This window comes from Dromiciops gliroides, chromosome 1, assembly GCF_019393635.1.
Source record: "Dromiciops gliroides isolate mDroGli1 chromosome 1, mDroGli1.pri, whole genome shotgun sequence".
In the NCBI taxonomy this organism is placed as follows: domain Eukaryota; kingdom Metazoa; phylum Chordata; class Mammalia; order Microbiotheria; family Microbiotheriidae; genus Dromiciops; species Dromiciops gliroides.
The window spans coordinates 345,914,689-345,936,201 of NC_057861.1; the positions used below are offsets into that span (position 1 = coordinate 345,914,689).

The 21,513-nt window shown below is 36.1% G+C and overlaps 1 protein-coding gene across 3 annotated transcripts in view; it reads left to right on the forward strand.

The window, feature by feature from the left end:
- ICE1 (interactor of little elongation complex ELL subunit 1) overlaps window positions 1-21,513 on the forward strand; it is an 84,845-nt gene that overhangs the window by 56,889 nt on the left and 6,443 nt on the right. For all 3 annotated transcript variants that reach the window (XM_043969155.1, XM_043969169.1, XM_043969161.1), the window contains 4 exons: window positions 1,065-1,233; window positions 4,312-4,472; window positions 11,129-11,319; window positions 11,930-12,036. In XM_043969155.1, coding sequence (XP_043825090.1) covers window positions 1,065-1,233; window positions 4,312-4,472; window positions 11,129-11,319; window positions 11,930-12,036 — 628 coding nt within the window. The remainder of the gene's footprint in view (window positions 1-1,064; window positions 1,234-4,311; window positions 4,473-11,128; window positions 11,320-11,929; window positions 12,037-21,513) is intronic.

Consider the following 21,513-nt stretch of genomic DNA (forward strand, 5'->3'; position numbering starts at 1 on the left):
TTTAGAGAGTTTATTTTAATTGTAATATGTTTATATAATGAATTACATAATATAATAATGTTGCATAGTGGATGAAAGAGGCAAGATCTACATTCATGTTCTTTCTCTTATTCGTATTAGTTATGTAACCATGTTGCTCATGTAACCATGAGCAACTTCACCTCTCAGAACCCCAGGAAACTTATACTACTATATAAATGAGTTGCTGGTTTGCCTCAGTGTGAGTGTTCCTTACACCAGTGGATACACACAGTCATATAGTGTCAATGTGAGGTCATCTCAGAGGGAAGGCAAAGGCAATAGAAATAGCAATGGAGGTGAAAGGGAGGTTCTCTCTCCTCACCCTCTTTGAAAAAGTTAGGAATTGAGTTTAGTCTTGGGGAAGAAAAACAAACAAACAAAGAAATCAAGAGGCAGAGTTGAGGAGGGAGAACATTGCAATCATAGGGGTAGAAAATTGAAGTGATTTTTCCCAGTATCCCATAGGTAGTATAACTGAGGAAACAAAGTCCAAACAATAAAATTGATTGGCAAGACATGCAGTTGTGAAACAAATCTGGTCCAGGGCCTCCTTGGTAGGCACAAAGACCCCTAGCAAAAACATCACAAGGATAGTACAAAAATAGAACAGGCATTATACAGTAGACAAAAAATGGAATAGGATATAGTTACATAGTTGATAAAAAGTAGAACAGGAGTAGGATTGAGTCATCCTGTTTCTTATTGGTGGTAAGGACTGAGACTTTCCAGTCTTGGGGATGCTGATTGGTAACATCCATTTGCTTTCTACAGAACAGTTAGAGGTATCGATGACTTTTTTGAAGTGACGTGATAGACAGGAAAACTAAACTTTAACTCAGGAAAACAAAACTTAGTTCAAGAAGGTATACAAAATGTTAGTGATAAAAATTGAGTTGGCTTGGTTCTCTCAACTGCTACTCACACATATACTGATATTTCATTTACTTGTAAGAGATTTTGTGTTTAATTTTTTCTTATTAATTGTTCTTATATTTATTGAATGTAAATCCAAGTAATAAATTGCTTTTACATTTTTGATACAGCACTTAGCACAGCCTTTGCTTCATGCTATTCTCTCTGAACTGAAAATTCACAAGACATCTTTGGACCACACTTATATTCATGCACTCTGCAGAGTGTATGTTGGAATATGTCGGCAACTGGGAGACTTGGAAAGAGCCCGAATCTTTTGCTATGACTTAATTAAGGAAGGTATGTTGATACACTATAACAACTGTCTTGAAAATATGCTCTCAGTCAGTCAATGAACATCTATTAAGAACCTGCTATGTTCCCAAGAGCTGTCTTAAGTGCTAGTGATACAAATACAAATAAAAAGAAAATCATTCCCTACCTTCAAGGAGCTTACTGTATAATGGAAAAGATAACACACAAAAGAAGCTGAAAAGCTATGGGTAAGTGGGAGGGACCTAACCCAGGGGGACAAAAGAGAGAGTTCCTATGAAATCCAAAAGCAGTAGTGTAACTGGTGGGAAATGTGGAGAAAACTATGCTGAGCACCCTCTCTAAAAAAGGCCCTGGAGCCCATGGCCCTGCCCTTCAATCCAAGGATCCAGTCAGAGAAGCAGAGGGCACTGATGAGATGTGGGGAAACAGGCAGATTTCCATTTTGCAGGATAATGTTACCCAGTATTGAGTTTCCTGGGGAAGGAGAGCAGAATGAAGAGGTCCAGAGATGTCCAAAAGTGGAGCAGCTGGTGGGAAATGGGTAGTTTTCCTTACATTTGAACTTTACTTTTTACTTTATTTTAGGAAAAAACATTTGTATAATTTATGTATATCTTTCATGTTGTATATTTTTGAAAGGGCATAAAATTATTCTCAGTGTCCAGTTTTTCTACCTAGCAAATACGCCCATGATTTAAATGCATACCACAGTCGCACAGTTTATATTTAGATGAACTTTATTCACCACTTGTGTCTATTGGTTTGGCTTTCTTTTGTCAGTACATTTAGGAAACATTGTGCTTGACCTAAGATAATGAACTCCATTTTGAAATAGGACAAGTAGAAATGCTTTATCACTCATCAAGAGAGTAGCACATAAACAGTTAATTTTTCCAGAACTCAGTTTTCCTCATGTATAAAACTGAACAAGATGGCCTCTGAAGTTTCTTTCAGCTCTAAATATATGATCATGTAATTTAATAAAATGAAGATTTTAGATTAGAGGTTAGAAATGCCTATGCGCTGAAGAAAAGAAATGATTAACATGAGGGCTGGCCTTGAATTATTTTTTCACCAATGATTGCTTGACATCTGTTCTATCCATAACTGTCTTATCACTTAACAGATTATTAAAGATAGCCTGATTATATCATCTGCAGTAAAGTGTCTAAGCTTTTTGTTAACTAACTATAACCATATGAATGTAGGGTTTGGGTATTTTTTCCATATATATATTTTTAAATCAAGATTTATCTCCTTCATGTCTCAAAGCAATCTCTAGGGCCAGTATAAATTCAGGTGAAAATAAATCATTTCTCCATGATTGTAATAGCCCTTTGAATGAAGCTGCCGTGTTCAACTGCTTCTGACTGCCATTGTGAATTAAAATAGATATCTGAATGTTATAGCTATAGATGGCAATGTAAGATGCCCATCTCAAGACTCTTTCTGTTTGTTTTGTGTGAGTTTATAAAGAATCCTTGCATATATTACCTCTTCATTCTTAGACTGCTGAAACTCATCTTTTCTGGAATTATCATACCCTTTTGCTTGTTATTTTTTTTTCTTTTGCCCTTTCTAAAAGTGCTCTCATGACATTTTTCAACATTAAGGTAAATTTAAATTTGTTTTGTGAATTTCAGTATGTAATTTGATTATAAGAGAACCCAGTTTGGAAATTGCTGGGTTCAGCCTTTAAAAAACAAATGAATTATTATTAACTCTTTTATCTTAATTATTTATGGCAAAATTTTCATCCCAGGATGCCATTCTACCACTGGCATGTCCCCTTGATTGTCTACATATATGCTTATGAAAGACAAGCTAATTATTTGTTTTAAATAAAAATAATTAGGAAGGTGAATTTTTCCATTTGATCCATCTAAATCCAAATATAAATGATTTTATAAATACATAATCTTTTGTATTATTTTCACCCTGCATTGGTAGGGAAGTGCATTGGTTCATGAGGTATTGGTACCCTTTATTATTGTGAAAAATTATTTTTCATCTTTTTTAGGATCTGAATCATATTTTTGAAGGGAAAGGTAGCCCCTTTTCTACGAGACATATTAGAACAAAAAATGTTCTTTGAAAGGTGGTTCTCGCCATTTCATGATGTTGCAGGAAATAGTGCTAATTTTAAGATATAAAGCTTGTATTCAAATCCCCTCTCAGCTGCTTAGTGACTGTGGGCAAGTCATCTAAGTTCCTTTATCTCTAAAATGACAGGGTTGCACTGGATGATTCCAAAAGGCCTATCCCTAGTCTATGAATAACTCATGAGAAATCAAGAAAATAACCATAGACTTCCCAATGTCCGTAGAAGAAATTTCTTTTAAAAATAGAAGTTATGATGAGCTTCTTATTTTATGACCTAACAAAAATTAGACCTTTTTTTGCGGGGCAATGGGGGTTAAGTGACTTGCCCAGGGTCACACAGCTAGTAAGTGTCAAGTGTCTGAGGCCTGATTTGAACTCAGGAACTCCTGAATCCAGGGCCGGTGCTTTATCCACTGCGCCACCTAGCTGCCCCAAAATTAGACTTTTTAAAAAAAAAACCTTTCTCAGATTTTTGCTTCTACTTTAGCCATTGCTAAATCGTTTTATTTTACATACATCTTAAAATGGCATTGTTTGATCCTAATGTACTGAAACTCTTAAGAAATCATTTGGTTTTTGTGAGTGTATATATAGAGAGAGAGAGAAAGAGGGAGAAGTCTCCTAGTTTCAAGGTGAAGATAATTGAATCAGTAACACTACAGTACATTAAGTGCCCTAGTTTAATTACTTTTCACTCATACTTCCCCTGTGTGTGCACTAGATCTACTTGCAGACAGATTTTGGCGGGGGAGGGGGGGGGATGAGAGTTAAGTGACTTGCCCAGGGTCACACAGCTAGTGAGTGTCAAGTGTCTGAGGCCGGATTTGAACTCAGGAACTCCTGAATCCAGGGCTGGTGCTTTAGCCACTGCACCACCTAGCTGCCCCCGCAGACAGATTTTTAAAGCACATTGTCCTTCAAATAATTTTATTTGCCACTGTATGTTGTATAGTTGAAAAGTTATAAGGGTTTTTTGTCCTTTTTGTGTCTCCCCTTTAGATTTTCCAGAGTCTGATAAATTAACTTTGTTTATTGCAAACATATGGCATGATATATTTACCTTCCAAGGAGTGATTAATAAAGCAGTGCAGCTGGTTGTCCGGGAACGTGCTAAAGGAGAGGTTCTGAACTGTTTGATTACATATCTCAATTGGGAAAAGGTATGCTGTGTTTTTACTACACTCTTTAGTTCCAGAGCTTGCTTCTGCTAAGATGCTTCCTCAACTTGTCTTTTTGAGTTGCCAAATTTTCCAGAAGCACTTGGGCCAGAGCATTCAGGAAGCGACAACCCCTCCCCAGCCACCTGGCATAATTTGTTGTTTGCATCCCAAGCTGGATCTCCTGTGTGTCCTTGGGAGGCAAGAAAGGCACCAGCCAGTCTGTGCTAGGCTGGGAAAATGCTTGTGCAGCTGGGGTCCCTCCCATCTTGATGCTCTAGTGGTTCCCAAGGGAAAAATAATACAGCTTTTGCCATCACCTTTCTCCTGGCCTTTCCCTACCTTTCCCCTCCCATTGCATGCCTCTTCCTGGTTTCTCCTTTTGTTGTCCTGTCATAAATATTTAAACTTCTATAAGGCCTGTGGACTCTTTGGGTTCCACATGCATGTTAATTTCTCCTGTTATAAACCTGGTTTTCACATAAGTCTCCTGAAATTATGATTGCCTATTGACACCTCTAATGACACATCAATGTTATCTTTTTTTTTCCTTGTTAGTTTGTTTATAGACTCACAGCTCACAGTTTTGGTGTCTTTGTTTTTCATATTGGTATTTGAACTTGTCAGATTAATCATCTCCCCTGTCCAATATTATTGTTGGTCTTTACGTTTTTATTATTGCATGATTTTAATTAATTGGCTCAGAGATACTTTTATCATTAAGATACAGTTATAGCACTTGGTGTCATATTCAGGACAAATTCAGAAAACAATTATAGTCTTTTAAATTGTTTTCTTGATAGAAATTTCCCTCTTTAATGGTATGTTAGGTATATGATTTACTGATCAACTGTTGTTGAATTATACCTTTGTACACTTAGAAATATATTCGGTGAAGCAGACGTAGAGTAAAAGGATCACCAGATTTTAACTTAGAGGTCCTTAGGACAACCTGGCATATGACTATGGACAAGTCATCTAACTTCTATCATCTTTAGTTTTCTCATCTGTAAATTGAAGGAGTTGGAGTAGATGATTTTAAAGTTTTTCTAGCTTTAAATCTATAATCATTTGATCCTGTATATTGCTTCAGTTGCTTCAATCAGTCAGGAAATCTCAGCTATACGGGGATCTGTTGATAAAATATATAAGTTAATTATTTTAGGAGCAGATGCTGGATGAGAGCAAGAGAAAGGTTCTTTTAAACATCAAGAAGTTGGTTCTGGTTTTTTCAATAGTTCATCTCTTTCCTGCTCTTTTTCCTTCAGTGTTTTTGGGATAAAGTTGCTAAAATTGTAATCATCTAGTTCATTCTGTTTCTTCATACAGTTCTCATTTTGGCTTCATCTTACCTCTCCAACTTTATAACCCAGCAATCTTCTTTTCACATTCTTTGTTTTGGCATTCTTACTCTTCCTTACAAATGATAGTTCATGTCTTTTCTGTATGCTTTTAAAGTGCTCATTCCTCATACTGGAAATTCTCTGCTCCATCACATTTACCTCCTAAAATCCCTTCTTTCAAGACTGCACTCATGAAACTTTTCCTGATTCCCCTTCCCCAAACACCTCTCCCCACCACCCCCATGCTATTCTCATTATACTTATTTTTGTATCTCTTGTCTCTTCTGATAACATATATATGCTTGTTGAGGTCAGAGACTGTCTCGTTTTTGTCTTTGTTTCTCCAGTAGCTAACATAGTGTATGACCCATAGTACTAATTTAATAGATGCTTTTTGATTCATTGATATGTGGATCTTAGGAAAATATTTATTTACAAAGTATTTTCTGTCTCAAAAGAATATAGTTAAAGGAGGGAAGCTAGGTGGCACAGTGGCTAAAGCACCAGCCCTGGATTCAGGAGGACCTGAGTTCAAAATCTGGCCTCAGACACTTGACATTTACTAGCTATGTGACCCTGGGCAAGTCACTTAACCTTCATTGCCCTGCCACACACACACACACACACACACACACACCCCCAAATGTAGATTAAGAACTAAGATCTGTTTCTCAGAAGTCCCACATTGATTTTTGGGCAAGTTGGTGGCACAGTGGATAAAGTACCAGCCCTGGATTCAGGAGGACCTGAGTTCAAATCCAGCCTCAGACTCTTGACACTTACTAGCTGTGTGACCTTGGGCAAATCACTTAACCCTCATTGCCCCACCCCCACCCCCACAAATTTAAAGATCAGTGTAAATGATAGCTTCATGAATAATTTACTAAAGATAAAGTAAATTCAGAAAGGAGTTGATAATCATTAATATTTTATGAGCATCTAATTACATAAATCACCCTCTGTCATTGATTTAAAGCCAGAATGGATCTCAGAGACTATCCAAATTAGCCTTTTCATTTGATAGTTGAAGAAACTGAGGCCCAAGGAGATTTCTGAAGTAAATGACAAAGTACAAAAATAGTTCTCAGATTAAGCCAATACTTTAAAAATGTCATTTTAGCAATTTCACCATTTCTACGGTGTATTTTTTAAAACAATTATTATGAAGCAACTACAAACTGACTTGAGTTTTATATTCTACCTATCCTTGCTTTTGCTCATCCTTTTTAGGACAGATATTTTAGAGTTATCTGTCTTAATATATTTTTGGTACTATGTAGATAGAATAACTACCAATTATTGGTATAAGTACTCCCAATAGTAACAGAGATCATATCTACCTGGAGTCAGGAGGACTTCAGTTCAAATCCAGCCTCAGACACTTCCTAAATATATGAGCCTGGGCAAGTCACTTAACCCTGTTTGCCTCAGTTTCCTCATCTGTAAAATGAGCTGGAGAAGGAAATAATAAACTACTCCAGTATCTTCACCAAGAAAACCCCAAATGATGTCACTGAGAGTCAGACACAACTGAAACAACTCCTCAACATCATTTCTACTTCTTCATGTAGCACATCTATTAGAGTTGATATAATGATCATTGATAGTAAAAAGAGGTGGTTATGAAAACCTTTTTAGATCTTTTTCATTTTTCAAACATTTGTTGTCCTTCCAGTTTTATCCTTGAAGTAATTTTGTCCTTGAAGTAATTCTGTTTAGTTGTTTCTGATTCATTCTTTCTTTCATTTATTTATTTATTTCCAGCATTCGTTTATAAACATTTTGAGTTCCAAATTCTATTCCTCCTACCAACCTCTCCCCTACCCATTGAGAAGGCAAGCAATAATATATATTATACATGTGAAGTCATGCAAACCCTGTGTCTGTGTTAGCCATGTTGTCCCTCCCTCCACCCCCACCCCCCAAACAACAACAACAAAAATAAAGTGAAAAAGTATGCTCCAGTATGTAATCAGAGTTCACTAGTTCTTTCTCTGGAGAGTATTTTTCATCATAAGTTCTTTGGAATTGTCTTGAATCATTGCCTTGATCAATAGCTAAGTCTTTCATAGTTGATCATCATTACAGTATTTCTGTTACTATGTACAATGTTCTCCCAATTCTGCTTACATTTTGTATCAGTTCATATAAGTTTTCCCAGGTTTTTCTGAAACCATCCTTGCTTGTCATTTCTTATAGCACAATAGTATTCCATCACAATCATGTGCCACAACTTGTTTCAGCCATTCCCCTATTGATGTGTATCCCTTCAATTTTCAGTTCTTTGTAACTATAAAAAGAACTACTATAATATTTTTGTACATATAGGTCCTTTTCCTTTTTCTTTGATATCTTTGGGATACAGACCTAGTAGTGATATTGCTGGATTAAAGGGTATACACAGTTTTATAGCCCATTGAGTATAGTCCCAAATTGTTCTCCAGAATGTTTGGACCAGTTCACAGTTCCACCAAGAGTTCATTAGTGTCCTCATTTTTCCACATCTCCACCAGCATTTGTCATTTTCCTTTTCTGTCATGTTATCCAGTGTAATTAATTAGGAAGTAGCAAACAGTAAAACTAAGGTCTCTTCCAGCTCTAGATTTATGATCCTGTGAAACAGTTTAGCCAGTTCCTTCATTTACCCCTCCATAGAAAATCTTTGAGCATGTTTTTATTTAGCTGCAACTTCCTTTTGTCTTTTATTTTCATATATTGTGAGAATGTCAAGAATAATATGATTGAGTTCCTTCAGGAATGTGCCCATGCATTGGTCTTTGGAAAAGAAACTTACATTTAGAAAACCAGTAGCTAAATTAATGTTTTTATATGATCAGAAAATTATTCCTTAAACACCCTCTATCTCCTTTCCTCTTATTCTGCCATTCTCACTGGAGGCAAATAAAACAACTAAGCACCATTTTGTGTTTTCCTTTGCTTTGTTGGTTTTTAGGACCAAAAAAATTCATCATTAAGACTCTAACTGGGGCAGCTAGGTGGCCCTGGAGTCAGGAGGACCCGGAGTTCAAATCCAGCCTCAGACACTTGACAACTTACTAACTGTGTGACCCTGGGCAAGTGACAACCCCAATTGCCTCACAAAACAAACAAACAAACAAAAAAAAAAGATGACTCTAACCTAATAATGATGAGCCACTCTGATCTCCGGGGAAAGCTGGCTCTCAGAAAATAGACATATTCTGATGACAGGATAATACTCCAACCCTTCCAACTTGATAGGAACCTACCAGAGCTTCCACTTTGCTGGCAAGGCATTTCAAGAAGTCGTTATTTACTTCTGCACAATTAATGATATGTTAAAGAGGAATTAGTGGAGGAGTATGATAAAATTATGAAATTTTAGAACTGAAAGGGACCTTTAAAAGCTGCAACTTTGAACATAAAATTAAGGTTTTAGATGTTTTCTTGAACCATTTAGTGGCCCTATTCTGAAAATAACACATGTCCTTGCTAAAAATGCTTTCGCTAGCCTGTTTTGATAAATGTGCTGACAGCTTAATGCTTTGCTCATTTAACTGACTGCGATATTTAAAATTTAATGTGTGGGCCTCAGACACTTAACACTTACTAGCTGTGTGACCCTGGGCAAGTCGCTTAACCCCAATTGCCTCACTAAAAAAAAAATTAATGTGTGGTCGCCTTAAATTAGAAGCTTTATCACTATTCTTTGGGCATTAAGTATTTATTAAAGCATACTAGGTATTAGAAAAAAGAGAACACGTGGAGTTAAGAAAAGGCCTATCTATCCTAGAGTTCCAGCCTGGTCTGGTCCTTCCTCAAATCCTCCGCCATGAGCCTGCTTCAACCACGAACTGCTCTCAAACTGAGTGTGGCAGTTTTTTATAGGTCTAGAGCAGAGGCAGTCCTTACACACTGCTTCAAAGTGATTGTTAGGCCTCATCCAAATCTATTGGTTCACTGGACTTGAAGGTGGTCTCCAGTTGAATTCAAAGTCCTTAGCTTCTAAGAACAATACCTTTTTAAGGGCTAGCCAGGTGTGGTTACAATCTAATTAACTTGAAGTAGACTAATCAGCAAAGTCAATCACTTACTTAATTCAATCAGTTTAGATTAATCTCCAGGTGAGCCTTTGAGTATCTGCCAAATCCCATTATTTTCTCACATGACTCATTAAGGTTCCAAATACACCTCATGTAGATTTAGCATAGAATTGTGCCTTAGAAACAAGGATAAACATAAGCAGCTTTGCCAGGTTAACTGCTCTGATTTCCTAATAGCCCTGATGAAAACTATAGTTACTGGTGAAAGCCCAGACAACTGTCTTATGGATATGGTCAGTTCATCAAAGGAGGTCTTGGTATAAGACTTTGCTTGGATCACGACAAACTATATATCCATATAGACCTGTCCCAGTTATTTGGTCCTTCAAAAACATCATTTTAAGCAAAACTGCTTTACAGGGATCAGTTAGTTTGGTAGTATAAGTGGACAGCCATATTTATACCAGGTTTTTGCAGTCTTACAGTGGAGTTTTGTCATAATGATAACATATATTGATCATACTGAACTAGAAAAGTTGTGTAAAATACAAGCATGATTTTCCTACAAACACACATGTTCTCATTCTTCATAAAGCATTCTACCTTGAAATGTTTTCTGGTGAAAAACAGCTAGTTATAAGGTGTTGAGATTACCAGAATCAGTCTTGATTGTGGAAGGAAACCAAAAAGAATTTTCAAATTAATGGTATTAAATGATTCTGACTCATTATGTAAGATAAAATATTTAGGCCAGAGTACACTGAGTGGAAGTCATGTTTTGGTAGAATCTTTTCTGAATCACTTCCTACTGCTTTGTAGGAGAAAAAAGTCTTTCAAATATCAATAGATTTCTATAAATGTTGTCAGCATTATAGCAGGGGGTAGGAGTTGGGATTAGAAATTAAACTGTTTCGTTCTACTAAGATTGTTTTATAGTAAGCGGAAGGGAATATAATTCCTGTTTTTAAATTATTCTGTTTACGAAAAGGGAAAGTAGGAACTCTTTGTTTTTGTTTTGTTTTTTAGGCAGTTGGGGTTAAGTGACTTGCCCAGGGTCACGCAGCTAGTAAGTGTTAAGTGTCTGAGGCTGGATTTGAACTCAGGTACTCCTGACTCCAGGGCTCGTGCTCTATCCACTGTGCCACCTAGCTGCCCCAAGTAGGAACTCTTAATCAAATGATTGATCATCTGGTCATTACTTAGATACTTTGGAAGTAATAGCCTAAAGACTAAGTCATATGTTTTGCTATCTCTGCAACTCTCTTAAATTTTGTTGTATTTTTCCATTTCCCAGACTTCAACCTTAGATGTTAGTATGATGATCTCCCAGCTACTTTTGACAATACAATTATGTCCAAAAATGGAGTTTCACATAAGTGAGAAATTTGGTGAAGACCTAAATGATGACATGTGGGAATATATATTTGCCCTTGATCTACTCTGCTGTCATCAGAAATGGGTTTGGACACATGATAATATCATAAGGTATGGTATTGCTTTGCTAAATAATAGAAATAAAAGTAATAAAATAATCTCTCAGTTGGAAGTTATTTCATAGGCAAAAATAAATTTTGGGGTAGTAATGCTCTCATGCCTGACAAACAATAGGCACTTTATAAATGCCTGTTGACTTGTTAAGTATTCTTTATGAGTAATAAGCTTTTCTCCAGTGAGTATAATATAGTTGACCCCTGCTTATTGTGCAGTTAGTATACAGAAATTCAGACTTTACAAAACCAGTAAACTAGGAGAGCACTTCTTTACATTGAGTTCACTATATTGTGCTTTGAGGATTTTATATCCATTTCAAATTATTTGAATTGCAAAAGTTCAATTTTTACACAACCATGTGACAACCTTTATAAATACAACTTAATGGTAAATGAAGGGCATTTGTTAGCATTAGAGAGGAGAGTACAAGGGACCAAACTAAGCTTAGCTTAGGCTAAGTTCTTCCTCAGAAGAGAGTGCTTTTACAAAACAACTGTAGTTAATGATATTTTAGGGTAATTCTTAACTTGTTATTATCTATGTAAAATAGAGTCTTTGGTAAATTTCAGGGGGTTCATACTTTCATTATCTCTTGATTTCGTAGTAAAGAACTATGGCCTGTCATGGATAAGTGGATAAAGCACAGAAAAGGACATTCGAATATCGCATACACTCCAGATACTATTGTAGCATTGATACTCAGGCTAATTGGTGAGTTTTGGCTTATGTTGGCAATTCCTCTTCTTTCATGTGATTTTTTTTTTTTAAAGCACAAAATCTAATTGATGTAAATTGTGTCTAAACTTAAGCTACTTTTGGTTTTACCTCTTGCATTAACATTTATAAGATGTTTAAGCTGTCAGGGAGTTAGCATGTATACTTTTCTGAAACTTATTTTCCTTAGCCTTCTTATCTATATGTAATGGGAAAATAATTCCTGTAGTTTCTCAAGAAGAAGAAAACCTTCCCCTCCTAGAACTGGATAAATCTCACCAAAAAAAAAAAAAAAGGAAAAAATTAAGGAAATGAATAAAATTCTTGAAAAGTTAGATATGATAGATCTCTGGAGAAAATAGAATGGGAATAGAAAGTAATATGCCTTCTTCTTAGCAGTACATGGGACCTACACAAAAATTGACCGTGTGCTAGGGCATAAAAACCTTACAACCAGATGCAGAAAAGCAGAAATAGTAAACACATTCTTTTCAGATCATAATACAATAAAAATTACATTCAATGATGGATAATTGAAAAAGAAACTAAAAATCATTTGGGGGGCAGCTAGGTGGTGCAGTGGATAAAGCACTGGCCCTGTATTCAGAATGACCTGAGTTCAAATCCAGCCTCAGACACTTGACACTAGCTGTGTGACCCTGGGCAAGTCACTTAAACCCTCATTGCCCCGTACCAAAAAAAACCTCAATTGGAAATTAAATAATCTGATCCTAAAAAACAAGTGGGTCAAAGAAAAAATCATAGAAACAATCAGTGATTTCGTTAAAGAAAATGACTATGATGAGACAACATATCAAAATTCATAGGATGCAGAAAAAACAGTACTTAGGGGAAAATTTATATCCCTAACTGCTTAGATCAATAAAATACAGAAAAAGCAGATCAATGAATTGGGCATGCAACTAAAAAAACTAGAAAATGAACAAATTAAAAATCCCCAATTAAACACCAAATTAGAAATCTTGAAAATGAAAGGAGAGATTAATAAAATTGAAAGTAAGAAAACCATTGAATTAATAAATGAAACTAGATGCTGATTTTATGAAAAAAAAAACAATAAAATGATTAAGCTGTTGGTTAATTTGATCAAAAAAGGGAAAGAAAACCAAATTACTAGTATCAAAAATGAAAGGGGTGAATTCACCACCAATGAAGAAGAAATTAAGACGATTATTAGGAACAATTTTGCCCAATTATATGCCAATAAATTTGACGATCTAAATGAAATGGATGAATATCTACAAAAATCTAAATGACCCAGATTAGCAGAAGAAGAAATAAAATAATTTAAATAACCCAATTTTAGAAAAAGAAGTGAACAAACCATCAATGAACTTTCTAAGAACAAGTCCCCAGGACCACATGGATTTACAAAGGAATTCTAAGAAACATTTAGGGAACAATTAATCCCAATACTATATAAATTATTTGAAAAAATAAATGAGACAAATATGGTGCTGATACCCAAACCAGGAAGAGCCAAAACAGAAAGAAAATTATAGACTAATCTTGCTAGTGAATATTGATGCAAAAATTTTAAATAAAATATTAACAAAAAGATAACAGCAATACATCACAAGGGTCATACACGATGTTCAGGTGGGATTTTTACCAGGAATGCAGGTCTTGTTCAATATTAGGAAAACTGTCAGTATAATTGACCATATTAGTAACAAAACCAACAGAAATCATATCATTATTTCAATAGATACAGAAAAGGCCTTTGACAAAATACAGTACCCATTCCTATTAAAAACACTAAAGAGCATAGGAATAAAAGGAGTTTACCTTAAGATCATAAGTACTATTTATCTAAAACCATCAGCAAATATCTGTAATGGGGATAACCTAAAAGCCTTCCTGATACAATCAGGGGTGAAGCAAGGATGTCCATTATCACTCTGTTATTTAATATTGTACTAGAAATGTTAGCTGTAGCAATAAGAGAAGACAAAGAAGTTAAAGGAATTAAAGTAGGTAATGAGGAAATAAAACTATCACTCTTTGCAAATGATTGATGTTATACTTAGAAAATCCTAGAGAATCAACTAAAAAGCTACTTGAAATTATTAATAACTTCAGCAAAGTTGCAAGATACAAAATAAACACATAAATCATCAACATTTCTATATATGACCAATAAAATCCAGCAACAGCAGATAGAGAAATTCCATTTAAAATAACTGACCAATTGGAAGTCTACCTTCCAAGACAAACACAGGAACTGTATGACCAGAACTACAAAACACTTCTTTTGTATGTTTTTTTTTTCTTTTTGGGGAGCAATGAGGGTTAAGTGACTTGCCCAAGGTTGCACAGCTAGTGTCAAGTGTTTGAGGTCAAATTTGAACTCAGGTCCTCCTGAATCCAGGGCTAGTACTTTATCCACTGCACCACCTAGCTGTCCCTTACAAAACATTTTTGACACAAAGATAGATCTAAATAATTGGGAAAGTATTAATTGCTCATGGGTAGGCAGAGCCAACATAATAAAAATGACAATCCTACCGAAGTTAATTTATTAAGTGCTATACCAATCAAACTATTAAAAAACTATTTTATAGAGCTAGAAAAAAATAACAGTTCATTTGGAAAAACAAGTTCATGGATATCATGGGAATCAATAAAAAAAATACAAAAGAAGTTGATCTAGCAGTACTAGATCTCAAACTGTATTATAAAATGGTAATTATCAAAACAATCTGGTACTGGCTAAGAAATAGAGAGGTGGATCAGTGGAATAGAATAGGTACAAAGTACACTATAGTAAATGACTATAGTAATCTAGTATATGATGAACCTAAAGATCCAAGCTTTTGGAACAGAAACTCATTATTTGACAAAAACTGCTGGGAAAACAGAAAACAGTATGGGAGAAACTAGATATAGACCAACATCTCACTGTATACTAAAATAAGATTAAAATGGGTACATGATTTACACAAAAAGGATGATACCATAAATTAAGAGAGTATCGATTTGTTTATCTGTCAGATTTACAGGCAGAGGAAGAATTTAGGACCAAAGAAGATATAGAGAATAAAATGAAATGTAAAATCATTTTGATTATATAAAATTAAAGTTTTTGCAAAAAAAAAAAAACACCTAACATAACCAAGATTACAAGGGAAGCAGAAAACTGGGAATGAATTTGTGAAACAAATATCTCTGCTAAATGCCTCATTTCTCAATTACATAGAGAACTGAGTCAAATGTATAAAAATGCAAGTCATTTCTAAAGGGTATGAACAGGCAGCTTTCAGACAAAGAAATCAAAACTATCTATAATCATGAACAAATGCTCTGGATCACTGTTGCTCAGATAAATGCAAATTAAAACAACTTTAAGGTATCACCTCACACCTATCAAAGTGGCAAATACATCAAAAACAAAAAATATTGGCTGTTTGTGGGGATGTGGGAAAACTGGACACTAATCCTCTGTTGGTAGAGTTGTGAAAGGATCCAATGATTCTGGATAGGAATTTGGACCTATGCCCAAAGGGCTATAGAACTGTGCATACTCTTTGATCCAACAATATACCACTGCTAGGTTTATATCCCAAATACATCCCCAAAAAGAAAAATACCTATTTGTACAAAAATATTTCTAGCAGCTCTTTTTGTGGTGGCTAAGAATTGGAAATCAAAGGAATGCCCATCAGTTGGGGAATGGCTAAACAAGCTGTGGTATATGATAGTGATGGAATATTATTGTGTTATAAGAAATGACAAGTAGAATGGTTTCAGAAAGGACTGGAAAGACTTGTATGAACTGATGTATAGTGAAGGGAGCAGAACCAAGAGAACCTTGTGCACAGAGACAGCAATATTGTTTGATGAAGAACTGTGATTTAAACTATTCTCAGCAATTGAATGATCCAAGACAATCCCAAAGGATTGTTGATGAAATATACTATCCACCTCTAAAGAAAGAACTGATATTGATGGAACACAGACTGAAGCTGCTATTTATTACTTTCTTTCATTTTTTTCTTTTATTTAGGTTTTCTTATACAAAATAACTAATATGGTAATGTTTCACCTAATTATATGTGTATAACCTATATCTGATGGCTTACAGGCTCAGGGAAGGGGGAAAGAAAGGAGGGATAAAAATTTGAACCCAAAACTATCAATAAAAATCTTGATTACTTTAAAAAAAACCTTACAGGACAGCAGGTAAAGAGGGAAAGGGAGGAATTAAAAAAGGGAGAAAAAAGACAAAAACTTTGTTCCAATGGTGGGAAGAGATACTCCTAATAAATGCTTCCATGGATGAAGAGAGTTAGCTGTAAAGGGAGATGGGTTTTATGTGCAGGGATTAGGTGCTGAGAGAGACCACTCACCTAATTCTGCCTCAGCAATAGTTAAATCAGAGCTGCTGGAAACAACTGATGCATAGAGGGCTGGGAAGGCATATCTTAAAGAAAAGCTTTTGAGACCAATAGGAAAAAATGGCCAAAGGGAGGGCATATGTCAGTAATGAACTTCACAGCTAGGGACATAGGAAGACTCTTACCATGAGGCTGTACTTTCTCTCCCCTGCATGAATTCGTATTTTTCTCAGAGTGAAACACAACAGGAAAAGGTCGCCGAGGTAGAGGGGGTAGTGGAGAAGGGCAAACTCTACAAGGGAATAATAAGCTGTTTAAAAGAGAACCAAAATTGTACTTCAAAAATTTTCATTCTGTGAGGAATAGAGAATAAAGAAAGATTAAGCCTAAGGGCCATGATCCAAAGAATAAAAGTCTAGAATAGACAAAATAGTAAAATAGACAAAAAGATAAGATAATGATGATAGTGAGGGAAAGATATGCTTAATAGAAAATGAATGACTTTTGTATAATAATGCTCATCAACTGCTGTTTGTATATCTGTGTGTGTATATATACACATACACATTACATACTATGGTCTTAGCACTTTTCTGAGTAATGGGAGGTGACGAAAATAAAAAGCAATAGTCCCTTTGCTTAGGGAGCTTTTATGCAATCAGGTGAAATAACATGTGTGTATATATTAAATAGATACAAAATGAAACTGAACCTAGAGGGATCAGGGCAGGCTTCATGTAGGAGCTTGTCCTTGACCTGAATTTTCGAGAAAACTAGGCATTCTCAGTTGTCAGGTAGAAGCACCTACTATGTTCCAGGCCTTTTGGGATACCAAGAATGAAACAATCTCTACTCTTATGGAATTTATATTCTAATGGGGGAGAAGATAACAAATGTGCATGCATGCATGTGTGAGATATGCACATACACACAGACACAGAGTATAAAGAAAATTTTAAATAAATAATACAGTGTAGTTTGATAGGGAGGACAATAGCAGATTTAGGGGGATGGGGAAGGATCAGGAAAGCCTTCATCTAAGTCATGCTTCATCTGTGTCTTAAAAACAGCAATTCTGGGGCGCCTAGGTGGCGCCCTGGATTCAGTAGTACCTGAGTTCAAATTTGACCTCAGACACTTGATACTTACTAGCTGTGTGACCCTGGGCAAGTCACTTAACCCCCATTGCCCTGCCAAAAACAACAACAACAACAAAAACCACACACAGCGATTCTGTGGAGTAGAGGTAGAAGAAATGCATTCCAGCCATGAGACATAGCCCATGTAAAGGCATGGAAATGGGAGGTAGAATGTCACATGTGAGTAATTTCTACAAGGTTAGTTTGGCTGACTTGTGTGGAAAGGAGTAGCGTAAAGCTAGGAAGAAAGAAGTAGGTGTGATGGGCTTTAAAATGCCAAACAGAGAAGTTTGTACTTGAGTCTAGAGGCAACAGTGAGGTCCTGGAGTTCATTGCACAAGTGATTGTCATATGCTTTAGGAAAAATTATTTTGGCAGCTGTGTAGTGGATGGATTGGGAAGAGACTTGAGAAGAGGAGACCAATTAGGAGTCTATTAAAATAGTCCAACTGTCAGGTGGCTGCACTTGGAGGTCCAGCAAAGGAGACAGATCAGAAACAGGCCGACAGGTAGAAGGTAACTGAGAGATCCATGTCTTGAAAACCCAAGAATAAAGAGAATATCTAGAAGTAGAGGATGGTCAGCATTGTCAAATCTTGCTGAGAGGTCAAGAAAACAGAAAGGAAAAGTCATCAGATGTAGTAAATAAATATACCACGGGTCACTTTTGGAAGAGCAGTTTCGTTTGAATAACGAAGTCCAAAGCCAGATTGTAAAGTGGAGAAAATGAGAGGAGAGAAACTGACCAATTTTCCTGGTTTGACTTATCTAATTACTGAGCCAAGTAATTGATAGTTAAAAAGAAGCTTGGGAATGCAAAAGAAGTGAAAAATGATTATTTAGTTAATCATTCCCCTAAGTTACAAATTATTTTAAGTTATACTTCATAGAGTCTAGACTGATGTTTGCCAGAGAACTTGGTGACAAATGATGAAATTGTTAAGGATTGTGGATTCAAACAACAGTAGCATTAGAAAAAACAAATTAATTTTATTTAGTACAAAGGGCACTGAATTTAGAGGCAAGACTTGGGTTCCATCTTCACTTCTGTTTCGCTGTTTCTTCATATGCAAAACTAGTGTTAAATTGTATAATTAGTAAGGTCCCTTTCCATTTCATTTCACACCTCTTTGTCCTATCACTGACCATCTTTGCAAACTGCAGCCTTGGAGTACTCATACTATCCATAGCCTTCATTCCTGAATAGCATGCTGCTGAATAGAGCTGGAGAAAATAGTGAAATTTTGTTCCCTCTTCTTCCCTCCTTTTATTCTCACATTACTCAAACATCTTTCCCCACTATCTCCTACCCTGTCTTTCATGAAGAGATGGCTCTCTTCTTTGCAAGGCAAACTTTGCTATATACACCCTTGAATTAATTTTCTTTCTATTGGCTCCTTCCATGCTACCTACAAATAGACCTATTTCTCCCTCACCCTTAAAAAAAAAAAAAACTTATTTGCTCCTACCATCCCCCCTAGATATTGTTATTTCTCTCTTCCTCTTCTTGGTTAAATTGCTTGAAAAAGCCACCTAACCTTACTGTTTTCATTTCCTGTTGACTCACTTGTTTTTACACCCTCTGCAGTCTCTCCTCTCTCCTCATCATTCAACCAAAATTGCTCTCTAAAGTTGTCAGTGATCTCTTAATTGCCAAATCTGATCTCTTTTTCTTAGTCATCTTTCTTGACCACTCTATCCTAACACTGTCAATCACCCTCTCTTCCTAAAGGAATATATTTATTTAGATTTTTGTGATACTACTCTCTACTGATTATCACTGGTCCATTACTGCTGGTTATCTAGCCATCCCCTTATATCTCTCCCTTTTTTGTGGTGAAACTCCTTGAGATGTCTACCTTCAGTCAAACTCTCTACTTCATTTCCTTTCAGTCTCTTAACTCTTTACAATCTGGCTTCTTGGTGATCATTCAACTACAGATAGCTTTCTCCAAAGTTACCATTGATCTCTTAATTGCCAGGTCTAATGGCCTTTTCTTGGTCCTCATCCTTCTTAAATTCTTTGCAGTACTTGATGCTGTTGACCACCCACTTACCTTGAAACTCATCTCTATAGGTTTTCCCAACGCTGCTTTTTCTTCGTTGTCTTCCTACTCATCTGACCACTTTTCAGTCTCCTTTGCTGCATCTTCTTCCAGGTCATACTAACTGGGTGTCCCTCAGGGCTCTGTCCTATATCTTCTCCTGTGTTGTCTCTACATTATCTCATTTTGTGATCACATCACCTTTCATAGGATTAACTATTATCTCTGTGTAGATGAGTCCCAGATCTACATATCTAGCATAAATCTTCCAAACTCTAGACCCAAATCACCAACTCCTTTTTGTATATTTTGTATGGATATTCTGTAAATATCTCCAACTTAACCTGTTCTAAATAGAACTCATTATCTTTTCCTTCAGATTCTTCCCTATTCCCAATTTTACCATTACTATGAAGGACATCACTATTCTCCCAGTCACACAGGCCTTGGTGTCATCCTGGAGTCCTCAGGTCACCCCACATACATATTCAGTCTGTTGTCATATCTTTTTATTTTTTCCTTTACAACATCTCAATTTCATACAACTGCCACCTTAGTACAGGCCCTTGTATAATATCATGCTTAGACAATTGCATTCACTTTCTAATTGGTCACCTACCTCAATTCTCTCACCTCCAAGCCATCCTCTACTCAGCAGCTGAACTGATCTTAAAACATATCTGGCCATGTGATCTTGCCCACTCATTAAACTCCAGTGGCTCCCAGTTAGCTCCAGGATCAAATGTGAAATGTTCTGTTTGGGTATTTAAAGACCTTCACAACCTGTTGCCTTTGTTTCTTTCCAGTCTTTTTATGCTTTACTCCCCTCCACATACCCTGTGATCTTTATAATCTGGCCTCTTTGTTATTCTTCATCCAGGGCAGTGTATTTCTTTTCTCTTCTATTTTTCACCAACTAGGCCTCATGCCTGGGATGCTTTTCTTTTTCACTGCCTCCTACTTTCCTTGGCTTCCTTTGAGAGTCAGCTCAAATTCTGCCATCTGTAGAAAGCCTTTGACCCTTTCCCGTCCCCCCACCCCCACCCCAAAACCACTGATAGTCCCTTTCCTCTAAAAGTACTTCCCAATTATTCTCATTCTCTCTCTCTCTCTCTCTCTCTCTCTCTCTCTCTCTCTCTCTCTCTCTCTCTCTCTCTCTCTCTCTCTCCCTCTCTCCACCCCTCCTTCTCTCCCCCTTTCCCTCTCCCCTCCCTTTCCTAGTCATTTGGATGTCGTCGCCTTCAGTTAGAATATGAGCCCCCTCAAGGCAGAAACAAGGGCAGCATTTTTGCCTTACTTTGTTTCTCTAATGCTTCCCATGGTGCCTGGCACATAGTAAGCACTTGATAAATCCTTGTTGACTGACTGAAAAATCGTCTGATCATAAAATAAAGGGGCTCTCTGAATTAGTAATTTCAGGAGTAGAGTCCTGATTGAGGATTTTTGTAACTAACATTCCTGAAAACAAATTCAGAATTTCTCCACAAAATAGTGGGAGTAACAGTAAAATTCACTCCAGTTAGTTTCTGCACACAAGATTATTATGTAATTATATAGGTGTTTTTTTTAATGCACACTTTTAATATCAGTTAAAGACTAATTCTTGAAATGCTTTAACTGAGATTTGAATCATAGAGTTTTAGAGCTGCTACATGGAATGGTGGAAATCTAATCCATATCCCCTTTATTTTATAGATTTTATAAGGTTAAATAACTTGTCCAAGGTCTTTATGTAATAGCAGAACAGCAAATAGAACCCGTGTCTCCTAACTTACGTTAACAGTAGACACAGAACACAGTGAAAAAGGAATGAAATTCATTTATTTCATTTAAAGAATAGTTTCATTCAGCAGTTATTTTTTTAATGTCTCCTTGTGTACTTACTATATCAGCGGCCTTGAGGATAAGAAAGAAATATAAAAAACTATGACC